The sequence below is a fragment of the Acanthochromis polyacanthus genome, chromosome 1 (genome assembly GCF_021347895.1).
Source record: "Acanthochromis polyacanthus isolate Apoly-LR-REF ecotype Palm Island chromosome 1, KAUST_Apoly_ChrSc, whole genome shotgun sequence".
Taxonomy (NCBI): Eukaryota; Metazoa; Chordata; class Actinopteri; family Pomacentridae; genus Acanthochromis; species Acanthochromis polyacanthus.
The window spans coordinates 65498764-65519774 of record NC_067113.1 but is presented as its reverse complement, the minus strand read 5'-3'; the positions used below and the strand labels follow the sequence as shown (position 1 = coordinate 65519774).

The 21011-nt window shown below is 39.7% G+C and overlaps 1 protein-coding gene across 1 annotated transcript in view; it reads right to left on the bottom strand.

Moving 5' to 3' along the window:
* samm50l (sorting and assembly machinery component 50 homolog, like) overlaps nt 1-21011 on the bottom strand; it is a 49044-nt gene that overhangs the window by 23603 nt on the left and 4430 nt on the right. The window contains exons 3-13 of the mRNA XM_051954232.1: nt 7113-7214; nt 6937-7024; nt 6722-6828; nt 4295-4425; nt 4010-4097; nt 3242-3370; nt 2983-3054; nt 1852-1938; nt 1518-1588; nt 1155-1222; nt 528-674 (exon numbers count right to left, since the gene is read on the bottom strand). Of these exons, the coding sequence (XP_051810192.1) occupies nt 528-674; nt 1155-1222; nt 1518-1588; nt 1852-1938; nt 2983-3054; nt 3242-3370; nt 4010-4097; nt 4295-4425; nt 6722-6828; nt 6937-7024; nt 7113-7214 (1090 nt within the window). The remainder of the gene's footprint in view (nt 1-527; nt 675-1154; nt 1223-1517; nt 1589-1851; nt 1939-2982; nt 3055-3241; nt 3371-4009; nt 4098-4294; nt 4426-6721; nt 6829-6936; nt 7025-7112; nt 7215-21011) is intronic.

Here is a 21011-nt window from a genome sequence, read left to right as displayed (position 1 = left end):
CTCATGAGGAGTGGGCCAAAATACCTGTTGACAGCTGCAGAACGCTCATTGACAAATACAGAAATCGTTTAATTGCAGTGATTGCCTCAAAAGGTTGTGCAACAAAATATTAAGTTATGGGTACCATCATTTTTGTCCAGCCCTATTTCATTAGTTTGTTTTTTTAAATAATTATGTTAATCAACAATTCAAAAGTGATGGCTGATTTTGATTATTTAATTTTCAATAAATTTTTATTTATTGTTACTTTTGTGAGTTTCAAGTGATTTCAGTGAGAATTGTGGGTTTTTCCTTCTTTAACTGAGGGGTACCAACAATTTTGTCCACGTGTGTAAATCAAAATCAACGCACTGGCAAATTTGGAGCTTTGCTCAGGTCCAATCTGCTACTTCTGGAGTGTGGCTAAGACAAATGAGTTCTAAGAAGTGACTTAGGGAAGCAGAGAGAGACAATGTCAACATTCACACCAAGAAGCTGAATCTTTTAGATGACAGAGATCCATCCACTATTAAGTCCAGTCCACCTACCATAATTTAGGTTGCAGAGATTGCCAGCATTGAGAAAGAAGTGTGTTCTAAAAAGGTCTCCGAAGCCTCCCTTTCCTGGTCTGAAGGGCAGAGGGGTGTAGAGGTGCACACCGCCTGCCCAGTACGCCTCTCCACCCAGATAATCACCTGGAGCATATAGAAGAAACTTTAAATTCCATATTACACAAACTGCTTCTACTTTACAACAGGTGCTCTGGTAGGTCATGTTCATCGGACTTTAACACAACACTGTTCTCTCACAAAACTGAAATTCAGGCTTACAGCTTATTTGTTCACTCAGACTACTACTTCATCCTGGTGTCTTTTGTAGCAGTTGATATGAAACAAACTATACAAAACAGTTCAAAATAAGCTCTTGTGAAACCAACTGCTACAGTAAAATTACATTTGAGAAGCAATAACATAAAGTCAGAATATGCAGTGGTTTAATAGTCACAAGGGACATTTCTTTATTCAGTACTTTTACATGAAATACTTTTAATAAAGAAACTGTGATCATGTTAAACTCCATCTTGCTTTCTAATTGGGATGATGTGGGCATTCAAATACTTACATTTATAATTATATTGCAACACAAACTTGCATAGTTTCCCCTGATGTGTTTACCTTCACTCTGTGGCCCAATGCTGTACATCCCAAATCCTCGTACACTGGTGGGACCTCCAAGGTAGAACCTGGACAGAACACATCGCTCAATCATCTTTAGTTTAATATCAAACATCTACCATTTCAAAGAAAACCGACTGATTAAAGCAAAGCCCAGAAGTCCGAATGACAAAGGAAGAGAAATGAAATGAATGTGTCCTTTTATACACTTTTAAAGCGCTTCTAAATACCAGCTTGATTACAAATATGGTCTTTCAATATTTCTAAGGGAATTGACTGACAAAGCAGTGGCTTGCTGAGGTCTTCTGCAGCTGCTGGGATGTGTCAAAGCCAGATGGCAGCTCTTGGATGAAGCAGACGTACCTATCAGCGATGCACGTTGGCTGTCCTCCAATGGGATAAAGCATCCCTCCCCACAGTGAAGCAGACAAGACCTGAGAAAACACAAATAATCTGTTTATGCACTCAGAATCTCTAAAAAAATAATTGTGTAATAAAGTGAAATACAACTGGGAAGACAGAAAACGTCCTGTCTTTCTACAATTATTTAGTGAGGCTTTGTTGCCCCCTGGTGGTTATTTAAGTCACACACTGCCTGAGCAAAACGGAACAAAAAAAACAGAAAACAAAACGTAATTCCTGGTTGCTGCTTTTAGAAAAGAATCAATAGGTTTATAGTGACTTATTTTCGTCTTACTGAGTCCCAGAAGAGTCGTCTGTTGAGCTGCAGCTCAAAATCCTCTTTCAAGAAGCTGGCGTCTCCTCCAGTGTACCCAGCCAGCTCCTGCACAACAAAGCACACCACATTTTACTAACACAGGACACCACAGCAGGAACAGACCTGATGTTTGAAGGCAATGGTACCCAGCTGTGATTGTGCAGCTGGTATTGGGTTTTTTTGTGAATCTGAGTGTATGTCATCATGGTAAACTGTGGAGATACCTTTTGGAAATTCTTCCTCATTTGGAACCAGGTATTACTAGTTAAAGCCTTTGCTCGAAATAACTGTCCTCTATTTTGTTCACATTGCAAAAGTCTCAAATTGATATTTCTTCTGCACATCTGTTAAGATGACCCTGATTATAGGTCGAAACTTTTCCAACATCAGTCCCAGAAAAAAAGGACTTTATAAGAGGAGGAAGCATGGTGCCAACCTAGTTACCCGAGTTACTTTGATTTTTACTCCACCGAGGAAGAAAGCAGAGTTATGTGATGATAGTATTGGTTTGTTTGTCTGTCTGTCTGTTAGCAACATTACTCAAAAACAGACAAACGGATTTCGATGAAATTTTTAGGGAAGGTCAGAAATGACACAAGGAATAAGCAAATAGATTTTGGTAGTGATGTGGTTTGTAGTCTGGATCCATGGATTTTGTAGAGATTTTAACTGTCGGAAATGATGCAAAGAATGAGCAGTCTTGGAGTACTGCACTCTCTGAGGGTTTTGTCTCGCTTTATATATTTTGCCTATTTTTTTTTTTTTTTACAAATAAAGCACATTCCAAATACGAGTGCAGAGCTGGAGGCAGAGTTTGTAACAATGACTGTAGTGTTTGTTTTTCCTGTGTTGATTATTTATGAGATTATCATTGTGTACTCATAACATTCTATTACTATTTTATTTTTAAATAAGTGCTGTTGAGGTCAGAATTAGCATACTGCGACACCCTAATGCAAACACCAGATCTGATGTTGTGAACTGTAATTGTCTAGTCCTGAAATATTCGACACCTGAAAACAAGATCATCTTATATTAGGGAAAATACTGCGGAGATGAGGGGCCTCCGAACAAAAAGACTTGTGAATGGAAACATGCTTGCACACTAACCTGGTTGATGCGCAGTAAGGCACCTGTGCTGGGAAAGATGGCAGAGTTCCTTGAATCGATTGACACGGTGTGCTGCAAACAAAAACAACAGAAGTTTTGCTCAACTGGTTCAGTGGATAAAATGGTTTAATGACCCTCACAAAGATTTCTTGAAAATGATATTCATTAAAGGCAAATATGGAAAAGACAATGCAATCAGAAGACTAATTCAACATAACAAACACAGTGTAGTAAGGTAAATAAGGTCTGCTGGCTGTACCGAGAGGGCAGACTTCAACGAGTGTCCACTCTCCTCTCGCACGGCGAAGGAAGCGCTGCGAGCCAAGCAGCCCAGCTCCCTCCATACTCCCTCCCATTTCAGTGTGTGGTTGGTCATCCCAAGAGGAAACTGCAGAGAAACACAGAACGTTGACATTGGAGCTTACCTCTTGAGTATTTGTTTTAGCTACTGTAAAATGTATTTTTCATTATAGTGTGGCGATTTTCTCTGGTGTTGCTGGAACAGTAGATTTCTCAGTTTGTCTTGAGACATGTGTTGAATCTTCTGAGCAGAACAGTGTGTCAGCAGAGATCCTTGATATTCAGGAGTTTCTGATGTACACTACCAGTCAAAAGTTTGGGGTCACTTAGAAATGTCCTTATTTTTTCAATGATAACATTAAATGAATGATAAATCCAGTGTAGACATTGTTAATGTGGTAAATGACTATTCTAGCTGGAAACGGCTGATTTTTAATGGAATATCTCCATAGGGGTACAGAGGAACATTTCCAGCAACCATCACTCCTGTGTTCTAATGCTACATTGTGTTAGCTAATGGTGTTGAAAGGCTCACTGATGATTAGAAAACCCTTGTGCAGTTATGTTAGCACATTGATAAAAGTGGGAGTTTTCATAGAAAACATGAAATTTTCTGGATGACCCCAAACTTTTGAACAGTATTGTAAGTGGTATGTTGGTGTTAGACGTCGACATGCACTTTTAAAAGGCAACAATATGGTACAGTCACACACACACAACTCCTTACATTTAATTCTGCCGACATGCCTCTGTCAGTTTCCTTTAATGAACTCCATGGAAACTGGCCGGTGACTTTGTACATGTTTAGGGTGAGGCTGAAACAGAGAACACAAACTTTAAAAAAAGCTTTTTCTGAAAAAAATAAACCGTTTATTTTCACAATATTCCCATTATGTCTAAAAATCCTGTTCATTTACTTATTGGTAATGTTTTTAATACACTGTGTGCGTTAATGTCAGTATTGTTTCCTGACAGGGACAGATCATATGTGGTGTCTGCATTGTGGACATACTTGCGTTCAAAGTATCCAGGCTGGGGCTTGAAGAAGGATAGGCCGTAGGACGTCTCCTTTGTCCCGTAGGAGAACTGAAACGTGAGCTTCTCAGCTCTCCCAAACATGTTAGGCAGCTTCAGACCCAGCACCTGCAAGACGAGACAGATAGAACATTTTTTTAAATGGAAAAAAAGAAACCTTAAAAAAAATGTTTCTTTAAGAACATACACATAAAAATCAACCAAAATCCAGCGAATTTCACTGGATTTTGGTTGATTTTTATGTGAATGTTCTTAAAGAAAATATTAGAAGTTTTACTGATATATATGGAATCACTTTCGATTTTTTTTTAGGATTTTTTGGAAGATATTTATTCATTTATATTAAATATATTTATATTAAATATATGATGACACAGGGCCAATTGATGCCCTTTTTCACTGTATTTTAGACATCAACTCATGGATGGCAGCAAACTTCCTGCAGCTCAACCGGGACAAAACAGAGGTTTTAGTTATTGGTCCTGAAGGCCAGAGAGAGAAAATTTTACCAAAGTTACAGGATTTTAAACCCTCAAAATCAGTAAAATATCTGGGCGTGATTTTTGACTCTGAGCTCACTTTTATTCCACACATCAAAAACATAACAAAGATAGGTTTTTACCATCTCAAGAATATAGCCAGAGTCCGCCTGTTCCTCTCTCAGGCCAGTACGGAGGTGCTGATGCATGCTTTTATTTCCTGTCGTTTAGATTACTGTAATGCCCTGCTCTCTGGTCTTCCTAAAAAGAGCATGCATAACTTACAATTATTGCAAAATTCAGCCGCACGAGTGCTGTTGAGGACCAGAGGGCGGGAGCATTTTACACCTATTTTAAAATCGCTGCATTGGCTCCCTGTGCGCTTCAGGATCGATTTTAAGGTTCTTTTATTAGTTTATAAGTGTCTTAACGGTCTTGGGCCTTCTTATTTGTCTGCACTACTTTTATTTTATCAACCCTCGCGGAACCAGGTATTACTAGTTAAAGCCTTTGCTCCAGCACCAGAGGACCCTGAGGTCCTCTGGTGCTGGGTTTTTAATGATACCACAAGTTAGAACTAGAACACACGGGGAGGCGGCATTCAGTTATTATGGCCCCCGATTGTGGAACACCCTCCCAGAGAACCACAGGGCCGCAGAGAATGTTGATGTTTTTAAAAAGAGGCTCAAGACCCATCTTTTTAATCAGGCTTTTAACTGACTCATTTTAATTCTTTATAATTTCTTAAGCTGACTTTTATTCTTACATTTTTTATTCTTACAATTTTTATTACTATTTTATGTATAAATTTTTACTTTATACATTCTTTTCTCTTATCTCAGTCTTAGCTTCCATACCTTTAATTTATTTATTGATGTATTCATTATTTTTTATTACGGTATTTTTATTTTTTATTTATTTATTTGTTTTACTGTTTTAGTCCCTCGTTTCTCCAGTGTTTCCTCCTGGGGGCCTACCACACCTGGAGTTGATTCTGGTCTACTGATGGGGGTGCTGGCCTGTGGATGGCCCTGGCCCGAGTGGCTGGAGAGCTTCACACCTTCGTGTGGAGCCTCTTGTCTGCCTGGGCTGGGGTGGTCCTTGTGTCGGCTCCCCTGCAGTCATGGTCCATGACTCCACTCGGTGTGTGTGGCCCCCAAAGGTAGCTTCTTCCTCACTTTGGATTTCGGTGCCCAGCCATGTCTCCTCTATATCTCCTTACTGACAGATGGTGTATGTGGGTGTGTGTATGTTAGTATGTTTGTGTGTGTGGGTATGTATGTCTGTTCGTATGTCTACGTATGTGTGCGAATGTATATGTGATTGTGTATCTGTGTGTATATTTGTTGGGGGGTGGAAGGTTTTGGGTTTTTCAGAGTGTTTTGTATTGTGTTGTTTTTGTTTTTATCCTCTGTGAGGCACTTTGTGTTACTCCATTGTATGAAAAGTGCCATACAAATAAAGTTGATTTGATTTGATTTACAATTTCTATAGATTTCTTATTTTTTAAAATTTTATTTCTTGCTGAATTTGGGGATTTTTTGTAAATAAAACTTTTAAGGAATTTTCTTAATGAAGATTTTGCTTTTTTTTTTTTATAAATTTGGGGAAATTTTTGCTGACCTTTTAAAAAATTTCAGACAAGGAAACAATATTTTTTGGTGCCTTAAATGAAGATAATAGGAGGGTTAAGGCACCTAAGCTTGACAATCCTGGTAAAATAAAGCTTCAAATAAGTTTTCCCACCTAATTTTAAGATCTCAATATTCTAAATATCATATCTTATTTTATGAAATCTTACCAAACCATTTTTCACTTGTTCTGTTGGCTGATTGTTTCCATTTATTTAAAGGTAAAAGTTCTTTGAAATAAGTTTATTCTCCTTGTTTTGAGAGGGGCATTTTTCTTCAGGGGTTGTCACCTACCATGCTCCCTTCATTGTTTCCAACCATGGTGTTGTAGCTCCCTGTCAGCCTCTTGACCTCCGTCACCTCAAACGTTACATCCAGGCCGTTGGGGAGGGCGTCTGCACCTGAGGAGGAGGAGCCAATCACATTGAAGAACACTTCTTTACATCACTGTGTCACACGTCAGCTTCTCCTGAAGGATCTTTTTTGAATAGAGGGTCTGAATCAGTTACCTTCAGATGTATCGATAAGAACCTCCACATCTCTGAAGATTCCCAGGCGGAGCAGCCTCTGCCTGGCCACATGAGCTTTCTTCATCACCTGAAACAGATCCCAGCACTTATCTACTGAACCTGCAGCTGATAAATTCAAGGTGGCTGAACGTGCACGACAGACAATAGATACATACATCAATGAGGTTTTTGGCATGAAAAACGTCAGAGATCTCATAGCCCAGCAGGTCCTCTTTGGTTCTCCCCAGACCCTGAATGTTGACATGCTGGACGACCACCTGCAACCAAAGATATTTTACTTGGAATATTTTCACATCAGCATCACATAAAAAAGAAAACACATTTAGAGAGCATGTTGCCTAAATACTGATGACAGTTTTCCCCTCATCCGAGTCCTCTGGTTCTGCCCAACTGCATGATTTTCTGACAGTGATAAGTCAAAATTTGCACTTAAAAGCACTCTTCTTTGCACAACCTGCATTCATTTCAGTCACAATGTGTGTAATTTGCACATTTTTCTCCCTGTAAACCAATGCAAGGTACCAGTTACACTGTGTTAATTTGTGTCTTAATTTGTGTCTTCAGGGCGAGACACCAAGGAACATTTTTACTGTAGGTCAGGGGTGTCAAACATATGGCCTGTGGGCCTAAACCAGCCCAACAGTCGTTCCAGTCCGGCCCATGGGATGGCTTTGCAAAGCGTCAAAATTACAAATAATATATTTTTTGTAAAACTGTAAATTTTTTATACTTTCTAGATCTTGACAAGATGTTTTGATCATAAAGTAAAATAGACTGTTCAGTTCCAGATACAGTGGGTACGAAAGTATTCAGACCCCTTGAAATTTTTCACTCTGTGTCATTGCAGCCATTTGCCAAAATCAAAAAAGTTCATTTTATTTCTCATTAATGTACACTCAGCACCCCATCTTGACAGAAAAAAAACAGAAATGTAGAAATTTTTGCAACTTTATTAAAAAAGAAAAACTGAAATATCACATGGTCAGAAGTATTCAGACCCTTTGCAGCGACATTCATATTTAACTCACATGCTGTCCATTTCTTCTGATCCTCCTCGAGATGGTTCTGCTTCTATATTGGAGTCCAGCTGTGTTTAATTAAACTGATTGGACTTGATTAGGAAAGGCACACACCTGTCTATATAAGACCTTACAGCTCACAGTGCATGTCAGAGCAAATGAGAATCATGAGGTCGAAGGAACTGCCCAAGGAGCTCAGAGACAGAATTGTGGCAAAGCACAGATCTAGCCAAGATTACAAAAGAATTTCTGCAGCACTCAAGGTTCCTAAGAGCACAGTGGCCTCCATAATCCTCAAATGGAAGAAGTTTGGGATGACCACAACTCTTCCTAGACCTGGCCGTCCAGCCAAACTGAGCAATGGTGGGAGAAGAGCCTTGGTGAGAGAGGTAAAGAAGAATCCAAAGATCACTGTGGCTGAGCTCCAGAGATGCAGTTGGGAGATAGGAGAAAGTTCCACAAAGTCAACTATCACTGCAGCCCTCCACCAGTCGGGGCTTTATGGCAGAGTGGCCCGACGGAAGCCTCTCCTCAGTGCAAGATACATGAAAGCCCACACAGAGTTTGCCAAAAACACATGAAGGACTCCCAGACTATGAGAAATAAGATTCTCTGCTCTGATGAGACCAAGATTGAACTTTTTGGTGTTAATTCTAAGCAGTATGTGTGGAGAAAAGCAGGCACTGCTCATCACTTGCCCAATACAATCCCTAGAGTGAAACATGGTGGTGGGAGCATCATGTTGTGGGGGTGTTTTTCAGCTGCAGGGACAGGACGACTGGTTGCAATTGAGGGAAGGATGAATGCGTCCAAGTACAGAGATATCCTGGAGGAAAACCTCTTCCAGAGTGCTCAGGACCTCAGACTGGGCCGAAGGTTCACCTTTCAATAGGACAATGACCCTAAGCACACAGCTAAAATAACAAAGGAGTGGCTTCAGAACAACTCTGTGACCGTTCTTGACTGGCCCAGCCAGAGCCCTGACCTAAACCCAATTGAGCATCTCTGGAGAGACCTCAAAATGGCTGTCCACCAACGTTCACCATCCAACCTGACAGAACTGAAGAGGATCTGCAAGGAAGGATGGCAGAGGATCCCCAAATCCAGGTGTGAAAAACTTGTTGCGTCATTCCCAAGAAGACTCATGGCTGTACTAGCTGAAAAGGGTGCTTCTACTCAATACTGAGCACAGGGTCTGAATACTTATGACCATGTGATATTTCAGTTTTTCTTTTTTAATAAATTTGCAAAAATTTCTACATTTCTGTTTTTTCTGTCAAGATGAGGTGCTGACTGTCCATGCACTCTTTGATTTTGGAAAATGGCTGCAATGACACAGAGCGTGAAAAATTTCAGAGGGTCTGAATACTTTCCGTATCCACTGTACGTGTGACTAAATGTTTTGTGACTTTGTAGATACTCTGATCTGGAAGTTGTTACGTGTAAATGATGAACTGAGGCATAATATTGGTGAAATTGAATTTATTTTAGTAAGAAATTTCAATTTGTTCATAATGTTTTGTAAAAAGACAGGCCATTCAATGTGAACATTGTCAGAATGTACTTTTTTTTTCTAAAATTAAGGGAAACATTTGGAGTTGTGATTATTTATCAGTGATTATGCTGTGATTTTACTAGTCCAGCCCACTTGAGATGAAATTAGGCTGAATGGGCCCCTGAACTAAAATGAATTTAACTATGCCTTTAAACATGATTCCATTCTGCTGTTATTGGTGTAAAAAAAATTGGCTCCTTCTTGGATTTCCTCCCGTGTGGTAGCTGAAGGTTGGTGTTGGTGCTAGATAAAACACTGCCAGCTCATCCAAAATAATACAAAAATACCAATCCACAAAAAAAGTCCCTCAAGTGGAAGGTGCATCAATCATGGGCTGTAGGCTTACTCTCGGCGCTCCACTGGCAAATGTTCCCATGTTTTACCAGCGGATAAAACAACTCCTCTATTGATTGATAGATCTGTATGCAGTCCCTCAATCTAGTCTTGTTGTGAAGCAGGATCTGAAACAGCTCTGTCATTCCATTCATTTCAGAAAGTCATTTAATCATTCACTTGTTCACTCGAGTACTAACTCCTGGTTCACCACGACAACAAAACCTAATTATTAAAATACAGCTTCATTTACTATACTCAAACATCAGAGAAACATTAATCTTAAAGTGAGAAAATAAATACCAGGCTTCCCTCTGTGGCTACCTTCGACTGTAGAGTCTCTAACTGAGGCTTAGGTTTTGGTCAGCTTCAGCGTGGTCGCTGCTTCCATGTTGTTCTCCGATTTCAGCTCAGTCAGCAGCTCTGCACTGCAAAAACTCAAAATCTTACCGAGTCAATTTGTCATATTTTTAGTTAAAATGACTAAAGATAAATTCACTTAACAAGTGACATTTAAGCAAGATGGAGGGACTTGTTTTAAGACAATGCATCTTAAATATCTCATTAAGTGAAGCAATCTTGAAATTATCTTGTTTTAAGGTGAATTTTACAAGAAAATTCCAAATAAGTTTAACCCTCGTGTTGTCCTGTGGGTCAAATTAACCCGTTTTAAAGTTTGAAAATGTGGAAAAAAAATATTTTCACAGTGAAACTTCTGATGTCCACATTTTTAACATTTTTGGGAAATCTTTGAACTTTTTTTGGTGGAAAAAAGAAATGTTTCTTTAGAACATTCACAAAAAAACAACAACAACCAAAATCCAGCGAATTTCGAAAATATCAGAAGTTTTACTGATATACATGTAATTTTAGATTTTTGGGGGATTTTTTTAAATAAGATTTTTACTCATTTTTTGAAAATATTTAAAAGAATTTTCTTGCCAAATTTGGGGGATGTTTTTCAAATAAGACGTTTAAGGAATTATTGGAATTTTCTTCCTGAAGGTTTTGCAAATTTTTTTGGTGATTTTTTGGATTTTTTCTTAGACAAAGAAACAATATTTTTGGTGTCTATAAATAAAGACAGGAGGAAGGTTAAAACATCTCAAATTAGGAGGTTACATGAAAGCAAAAGTTTATTTTTGAATGAAAAACTGCTATTTTTTTAATAGCATATCTGGCTTATTTTAAGACACCTAAACTTGACAGCCCTGGTAAAATAGAGCTTAAAATAAGTTTTCCCAGCTAATTTTAAGATCTCAGTATTCTAAATATCATATCTTATTTCAAGAAATCTTACCAAGCCATTTTTCACTTGTTCTATTGGCAGATTTTTTTCCCCACTTATTTCAAGTTAAAAATTCCTTGAAATAAGTTTTTTTTTTTTCTTGTTTTGAGAGTGGCATTTTTTCCAGCGTGTCTCATGAGTCTTGGTCAGTCAGTGAGTTTACATTCAGGTGAACGATTGGTTCTGGTTCACCCAAACAATACATGCAGCTATGAGTGAATGCATTCTCGAGGGAGGAAGACCACTCAACCCTAGGAAAAAATGAAGGGAGATTTTTTCAATGACATAAAAAGACCACAATTTTCACTCACTGCAAAAACTCAAAATCATACCAAGTCTGTTTGTCTTATTTTTAGTCAAAACGTCTCATTCCACTTGATTTAAGATAAATTCACTTAACAAGTGACATTCCAGCAAGATGGACAGACTTGTTTTAAGACAATGCATCTTAATGTCTTGTTAAGTCAAACAATCTTGAAAATATCTTGTTTTGAGGTGAATTTTTCAAGAAAACTCAAAATAAGTTTAACACTTGTCTTCCTGCAGGTCAAATTAACCCGTTTTAAAGTTTGAAAATGTGGGAAAAAATATATATTCTGATCTCCATGTTTTCAATATTTTTGGGATTTTTTTTAACATTTTTTGATGGGGAAAAAAAGAAATTTTACAAGTGTTTCTTTAAGAACATTCACAAAAAAAATCAACCAAAATCCAGCGAAGACAACAGGAGGGTTAAAAGATCTCAAATTAGGAGGTTACATGAAAGCAAAAATCTATTTTTGAGTGAAAACCTCCTTATTTTTAAGCATGTCTGGCTTATTTTAAGACATCTAAGTTTGACAATCCTGGTAAAATAGAGCTTAAAATAAGTTTTTCCAGCTAATTTTAAGATCTCAATATTCTAGAGAGTCACGTGACGCCATGCGAGAAGGAGCCACGGAGTAGGGAGCTCCCCACCGCATTGCTACTTTTATCCTTTAAAACATTTACACCAGAGATATTATTGTCTAGCCTACTTGTTTTAAATCAACGGGGGTGCAAAAAATGTCGAAACTTTCCAAGTCCTCGGCCTGTGGAGACATCTCCGGTCGCATGGGACTGATGCCATGATTCAAGATGAAGCTAACGAGCCCGAGCTGCAACAAGCTAACGATATAGCTCATGACATTAGCAACATTTACTCAACACTAACAAAGATGTTTGCACTTAGTCACCACCTCTGGGTAACAGTACTGCTCTTGATAAATGGTTGCTTATTATTAAAATGTAGACAGGCATGTCTTCACAAATAGATTTAATGCGTCTCTCCACATGGAATGTAAATGGTCTGAGGAACCCCGTCACGAGAAAAAAAAGTCATGACTATGCTTAAGAACAAGAACTATGATGTGGTGTTCCTTCAAGAAACACACATGTCAAAAGAGGAGTCTCAGAAACTCTGTACAGGATGGGTTGGACATGTTTTTTACAGTATAGGTTCTAGCAACAGTAAAGGTGTTTTAATTTTAGTGAATAAACATTTACAGTTCAAATGTCTTAAGCAAATTAAGGATATTTTGGGAAGGATGATTATTGCACTGGCTGAAATACAGTCACAGAAACTACTCCTGGCCAACATTTACGCACCTAATCTGGATGATCAAACTTTTTTTATTGATCTTGAAAGTAAGTTACAAACCGTTGGGAATTATGCTACTGTTCTAGGGGGAGATTTTAATCTTATAATGGACCCAGTTCTTGACCATAGTGGGACAGGGCTGCGTAAAATGCTGAGAGCTGCTGTGACATTACAGAGAATTTGTAAATCTTTGGGATTAATAGATATTTGGAGGATCAGAAATCCTTTTGGTAGAGACTACACATTTTTTTCACCAATGCACAAGACCTATAGCCGAATAGATTTTTTTCTGATATCCAAAGCAATCATCCCCTCTGCTATGGGCTGTGAAATAGGGAATATTCTTATTTCTGACCATGCTTGGGTTAGCCTGGACCTACTGGCCCAGAGTGAGAGAAGGAGATCTTATAGATGTCATCTAAACTCATCACTTTTACAGGACCCAGTAAATGTAAAATGGCTAAGGACAGAAATAAATGATTATTTGAAAATAAATTGGCAATCCGTATCATCTGCAGGTGTCGTGTGGGAAGCCCTACAGGCTGTGATTAGAGGACGTATTATCCAACACACCATACCATAAGAAAATTAAAACACAGGAGCTTTTAAAGTTAGAAAATATAATTAAACAGGCTGAAACAGAGTTGAAGCAACAAATGACAAAAGATGGCATGAGAAAACTGACAAAGTTAAAATATCAGTATAATAACATAATAACACAAAAGGTTGAATTTAATTTATTTTGGGCTAGACAAACATATTTTGAGTCAGGAGACAAAGCAGGAAAGTTACTTGCCAGTTATATAAAACAGAGGGAGTTGGCCACCACTATCCCTGCTGTTAGGTCGGCGGCTGGGGACCTACTTACTCCGACTGTAGATATCAATCAGGCCTTTAAAGAATTTTATACCCATCTTTATAGTTCAACATTCAGCTCTAGTGAAGAAGAAATCCATAAGTTTATAGAACCATTGGGACTTCCAAGACCAGTGTGGGACCTTCGCGCTCGTCCGCTCGTCCGCTCGTCCGCTCGTCCGTAGCGACCTGAAACTCGGCCGGACGACTCGTCATTACGATATCTACATTCTTGCTCGTCCGCCCGGACGACCGCCGCTCAGAAAGACACATTAAACTAGAAAAGCACTCGGAGAGTGCAGACCTCCGCCAGGCCATCGCTCAATTGTACAGATGACCAATCGGAGTTTGTTTGTCTGTCTGTTTGTCCGTTTGTCTGTTAACAGCATAACCCAAAACGAAATGGACGGATTTAATTTAGTTTTAACAGTTTGTGCACAAAGCCTAACATGCATGTACAGTGTAACAGCACAGTGTTTTGACGCACGCACATAATGGTAGCGTTGCGCGCGCGTGTGACGGTACTGTACGTGTCGCCGCCGCTTCGTTTCGTCGGTCCCGACTCGCTAGGGCAGCCCGAACCGGCCGTGCGGAATTCGGCCGTCGCCCGGGATCTTTGTGCACAAAGCATAACATTCATGTACAGTGTAAGAGCACAGTGTTTTGACGGCGCCGTCGCCGCACGCACGTAACGGTAGCATTGCGCGCGCACGTGACGGTACCGTACGCGTCGCCGCCGCTTCGCTCCGTCGGTCCCGACTCGCTCGGGCAGGCCGAACCAGCCGCATGGAATTCGGCCGTCGCCTGGGATCGATCCGGCGACCTCTGTCTGTACAATTGAGAGATGGCCTTGCGGCCATCCCTCAATCGTTCTTCGACCTTCAAAAAAATCCTGGATCCAGACCGTGATCCGGATCACCTCCAAAATCTAATCAATTGTTACTTTTGCTCTTCTGGACATTCTGTAAAAATTTGGTGAAAATCCGTCCATGACTTTTTGAGTTATGCTGTTAACAGACAAACAGACACACACACACACACACAGACGGACAGACAGACAAACAAACTCCGGTGATTACATAACAACCTCCTGGCGGAGGTAATGATTTCTTACCAATTTAAAACAACGAATAACTTCTCGGTTCTCAACCTGCAGGAGGCCGCCATCTTGTGTCATTGCGCATCGCTTTCACACAGGTTTCAGTTTCCGGTTGGGGTTCGTGTGGATGTTGAGCGATGTCGATTCCGACTCTAACCATTTATTTATATTTATTGCTTCGGTTCCCAACTTTCCTTAGGGGTCTCGCTTTGATCATTGAATGACAGTACAGAGGGGGCTATAATGGATAATGAAGAGTTTCATTTCCGATCTTTCTCATTATTCGATGTTTGGAGGTTCGATTCCCACATCTCCACACAGGTCTCAGTTTGGATCACACAGGTTATTAGGGCAGACGCTTGGGTTTTGTTATCAAGGAATATTCTCAGGGATGATGTGGTGTTAGGACTTTTTTGGTATGACATTTTTGTGATATTTTTGTGCTAACTAAGAGACTTTGTGCTAACTTGTCTAAGTCATATTTGTTCTTGTTGGTCAGAGAGACTACTTAATGATAATATGAAGATATTAGTATTGGATATGAAGATATATAGACTTGGTATGATGATGATGATATTATAATATCTCATATTTGCTTATCAGAGATAAGTTTATTTCAATGTTAGATAGATGATACTAGTAATAATGTACATAATTGTTATGTTAAAAATTATCTCAGGATGATGATCTCAGGATGATGATCTCAGTGCTACTGGAGGACTTGATGCTACATTTAAATTTTCAATGTTATTTCTGTAGAGTTGCCATATTAAAAGTGATCATAATGATCTCAGGATGATGATCTAAGTCTTACTGGAGTGTAGTATTAAAGTTACACAAGACATAATTAAAGATTTTTAAAAAAGTGACTTTTTAATCAATTTTATTTTTTGCTTCAACTAAAAAAAAAAACACCGTGAATTACGGACGACCAGAAATTTGTACGGACTACCAAAAATTTGGATTTGGCAGGAGTTGGTCGTCCGTAATTTGCTGTACGGACGAACAAGGATTTTGACGAAGGTCCCACACTGCAAGACTGACAGCTGAACAGAGGGATTTTCTAGATTTAGATATTACTATTGAAGAGATTAAAGGGGTAATTCAGGCTTTACCTGCAAGTAAAGCACCTGGGCCTGATGGATTTACCGGGGAATTTTTTAAGAGCTTTGCGACAGAGTTAGCTTCGCCTTTACTAGAGGTGTATAAAGAGGCTCTGGATAGTGGTATATTACCACCAACTCTGAGACAGGCACTTATTAGTTTGGTCCCTAAGAAAGGTAAAGATTTGGATGACTGCAAAAATTACCGTCCGATTTCATTAATGCAAATAGATGTTAAGATAATCTCAAAAATTTTAGCAAACCAATTAGACAGTGTAATTACATCATTGATTCATACTGACCAAGTTGGATTCATTCGTGGTCGTAGCTCCTCAGACAATATTAGACGCTTTGTCGATGTCATGTGGTCACTAGCAGACACCCAGTCTCCAGTTGCAGCAATCTCTCTGGACGCCGAAAAGGCTTTTGACATGGTAGAATGGAGGTATTTATTCAAAATTTTAGAAGAATTTGGATTTGGTACTACCTTCATAAAATGGATTCATGTATTATACAAGCACCCAGAAGCAGCAGTACAGATTAATGGACTTATTTCAGATTATTTCATGTTGGGTAGAGGAACCAGGCAGGGTTCGCCCCTTTCTCCTTTGCTTTTCTGTTTAGCTATCAAGCCCCATTATTATTATTATTATTATGCTTTTAACTTAAGGCACCTGGCCCATTGGTCTCTCCCTCCTGAAAGGGCTCCACTGTGGTACTGTACGGAACAAGCTGTAACGGCTCCTCTATCACCCATGCAAATCTTGTCTACTAAATTGAGTAAAGAAGCAAGAACACATCCAATAATCTCTCATCTTAAATTAATTTGGACTAAGATTAATTTGGAATATTTAAATTTGACCCCTTTCTCAATGTCTCTTCAAGTATCTGGTTAAACCCTAAATTACGAATTGGTAAATTCCCCATTTATTGGAAGATATGGCGGGAGAATGGTGTTGTTACATTGGGGGATTTGTATTGTGTTGGTTGCTTAAAATCTTTTGAGGATTTGGTACGGCAGTTCAGTATCCCTTCGTCTCAGTTTTTTAGGTACCTTCAACTCCGACATATGTTGGTGGGGATCTTTGGGTCTGGTACATCAGTTCCCCAAAATGCAGAACTCCTTGATAAAATTATAAAGAGTTATAGAAGAGGGCACGAGGCAGCAATCTATTATTCTATGTTGATTCAGACTCTTAGTGACGGGCCAATTTCAGCTCTGCAGAAGATATGGGAAAGATACTTGAACCTGACCTTTAGAGATGAAGAGTGGAACAGAATTTGTAAAAATGTTAAAGTAGTTTCAAGGGATGCAAGAGTAAGTCTTATTCATTTCAAAATTATATATCATTTTTATTGGACTCCTTTTAGATTATTTAGATTAGGATTATTATCCACATCACACTGTTGGTGATGCAAATCTGAGGAAGGTAATTTAGTTCATGTACTATGGTCGTGTGATGAAGTCCAACAATATTGGTCCAATATTTATGATAATTTGTGTGAGATTACAGAGATGCAAATACCATTTAACCCTAGATTATTTATTTTGGGTGATCATTCAGTCCTGACGGGACAGGATAAACACATCAAAAGTTACATCCAAACCAGCATTATGATTGGAAGACAGATACTCACTAGGGGATGGAAGAAGGAGAGGGTGCCCTCTCTTCAAGAGTGGGCTGTGGAGAAAGCTCGAGTTGCAGCATTTGAAAAAATGTCATATAAACAACTGGGTAAATTGGATCTATATGAAGCAAAATGTGGCAAATATTTAAAATTTTTAAGGGGCTCCTGAAAGGGACCACATGGTGGAGAGATGCAAATTTAATATGGATAAATATAGTACAGTGCCTCTTGCTTGTTTGTATTTTATTTAGTATTATTGTTTTTACCTTTTTTTCTTTGTTATTCATTTTATTTATTTACTTATTCTTATTAACCAAGTATTTCTTTAATGTTATTAGTATTTCTTTTATGTTATTATTGTATTGTTGAAATTAAAAAAAAAATGTTAATCACAAAAAAAGATCTCAATATTCTAAATATATCTTATTTCAAGAAATCTTAGCCATTTTTCACTTGTTCTATTGGCAGATTTCTTCACTTATTTCAAGGTAAAAGTTCCTTGAAATAAGTTTATTTTCTTGTTTTTTGGGGTTTTTTTTTTGTCCTGTCCGGCAACAGAGCAGGCAGAATGGGGATCTGGCTGCTGCATTGTGCCATACAAGTTTGCTTTTCCAAGGGGAGTTTATAAGTATAAGACTCCCCTTGATACTGTACAGTAATTTATTTAGTTTGAATACTTGTTGATTAGTTAAATATACATAAATTTGCCGGACCTGACAGGGGAAAGGCAGGAAGAGAGAAACAAGAAAAGAGGAAGGAAAAAAAAAACAACAAGGGGGGATAGTGAAGAGAAAAGGAAGAGTGCAAGAATACAATTATCTTTCAATTGAAACCGACACAACAGACAACAAGCTAGTACACCTTAAAAAAGACACACCGGAACGCATCCTACGGGTTTTGTTAGGAAACACAGCTAGTAATTATTCAGATCATCTATGTGAAACAAACAAACTGAGGAAACATGTCTTTTGATATTCTGGCACCAGGACAAACTTAACATCCCACAAGACAACATGGTTGCTATGTCCACATGCAGAGAACGGTGCAATTGTGACTGTGATCATGCAACTATGACCTCTGACCTCCGTGAAGGCCAGAAGCGGGCCCGAGAGCCCACAAGACCCAGGCGAGCCGGCAGCAATCCCAGAGTGGAGATCCGAGCCACCAAACCACGAGGACGACCACGTATGGGCCCGGAAGGGGACAGAGGGAGAACCCGGCCAGGACCCCCAGCGTCCAGCGGGGCCGGGCCCCAGGCGACCAAGACCGGCGGCCGCCGACCCCGCCAGGGGCCGGAGGCCCAGGGCGGACCCAGCACAGGACCCCGGGCCCCAGGCATCCAAGAGGCAACCCCCGTCCCCTCAGGCAGAGGGTCAACATCGCCAGGGGAACCGGCCGCCCCAGACGGCCACCCGGCATGGACCTGCGCCCCCGCCGCAGAACAAGATCCAGGGCACCCCACCGCCGCCAGAGAGCCCCAACCGCCGCCCCCACCCCGACCCCAGACCGGACCAAGCACGAAGTCGCCCCCCCCAGCGCGGGAGCCCAGATCCCCACTCCAAGACAGCACCAAGCACCCACAGTCCCCAGGCCCCCCACACCGACATCTGACCGCCAAGGTGGCGAGGCCCCAATTCACCCCTTACATTAAGTGATGGAACTGATCACAGGGGACCAGAGGGAACGAAAATCAGCTAACTGATCCTTTGAACCTGCAGACATTGTCTCGAAGCTGATGTAGTCTAATAAGAGATTCCTAAACTGCTTATTGTTCAGATTGTTTTTGGCTTTCCAATTTATAAGGATAGTTTTCTTTGCGATGCATAAGCTGGTGAGAACCATACATACAGAGTTAGATCCTATGTTGATTTCAACTAGGTCACCTAATAGGCACAGTGTGGGACTTGCAGCAATGTTGCATTTAAACCATAATGACAGGTCTTCACATACCTCAAGCCAGAACCTTTGCACAGGTGCGCAGGACCACATGGCATGGAGGTAACTGTCAGTCATGTTATCACTGCAGTGTGAGCAAATATCCGAATGGGACAGACCCATCCTGAACATCCTTTGTCCTGTGTAATGAATTCTGTGCAGAATTTTAAATTGTATAAGTTGCATATTTGAGTTCTTTGACATTTTAAAGCTATTTAAACATATTTGTGACCATGCATTTTGGTTAAGGTTACTGGATAGGTCAGCTTCCCATTTTGCTGTAGGAAGAAAGATTGTATCTTCTGACTTTGATAATATTCTATATAGTTTTGATAATAGCTTTTGGGGATGAAAATTTAAGAATTCTTCTACCCTAAGAGGAAGCTGCCAGTGTAATTGGTTGAGGGTGTATTTTTTTCCTATAATCGATTTAAGTTGGTGGTATTCTAAAAATTTTGTGTTGCTAATTCTACACACGTGGACAAAATTGTTGGTACCCCTCAGTTAAAGAAGGAAAAACCCACAATTCTCACTGAAATCACTTGAAACTCACAAAAGTAACAATAAATAAAAATTATTGAAAATTAAATAATCAAAAACAGCCATTACTTTTGAATTGTTGATTAACATAATTATTTAAAAAAACAAACTAATGAAACAGGCCTGGACAAAAATGATGGTACCTCTATAAAAAATTGAAAACTATTTGACCAGAGTGACATGATTAACTCAGGTGTGTCATTTAATTGACATCACAGGTGTTTCCAAACTCATAATCAGTCAGTCTGCCTATTTAAAGGGAGACAAGTAGTCACCCTGCTGTTTGGTGAAAAGGTGTGTACCACACTGAACATGGACAACAGAAAGCGAAGGAGAGAATTGTCCCAGGACATCCGAAAAAAAATTATAGACAAACATCTTAAAGGTAAAGGCTATAAGACCATCTCTAAACAGCTTGAAGTTCCTGTGACAACAGTGGCTCATATTATTCAGAAGTTCAAGACCCACGGGACAGTAGCCAACCTCCCTGGACGTGGCCGCAAGAGGAAAATTGATGACAAATTGAAGAGACGGATCGTTGGAATTGTATCCAAAGAGCCCAGAGCAACCTCCAAAGAAATTAAAGGTGAACTCCAAGGCCAAGGTACATCAGTGTCAGATCGCACCATTCGTCGTTGTTTGAGCCAAAGTGGACTTCATGGGAGACGACCAAGGAGGACACCACTGCTGAAAAAAACTCATAAAAAAGCCAGACTGGAATTTGCAAAAATGCATGTTGACAAGCCACAAAGCTTCTGGGAGAATGTCCTTTGGACAGATGAGACCAAACTGGAGCTTTTTGGTAAGGCACATCAACTCTATGTTCATAGACTCAAAAACCAAGCATACGAAGAAAAGAACACTGTCCCTACGGTGAAACATGGAGGAGGCTCAGTAATGTTTTGGGGCTGCTTTGCTGCATCTGGCACAGGGTGTCTTGAAAGTGTGCAAGGTACGATGAAATCTGAAGACTATCAAGGCATTCTGGAGAGAAATGTGCTGCCTAGTGTCAGAAAGCTTGGTCTCAGTCGCAGGTCATGGGTCTTCCAACAGGACAACGATCCAAAACACACAGCCAAA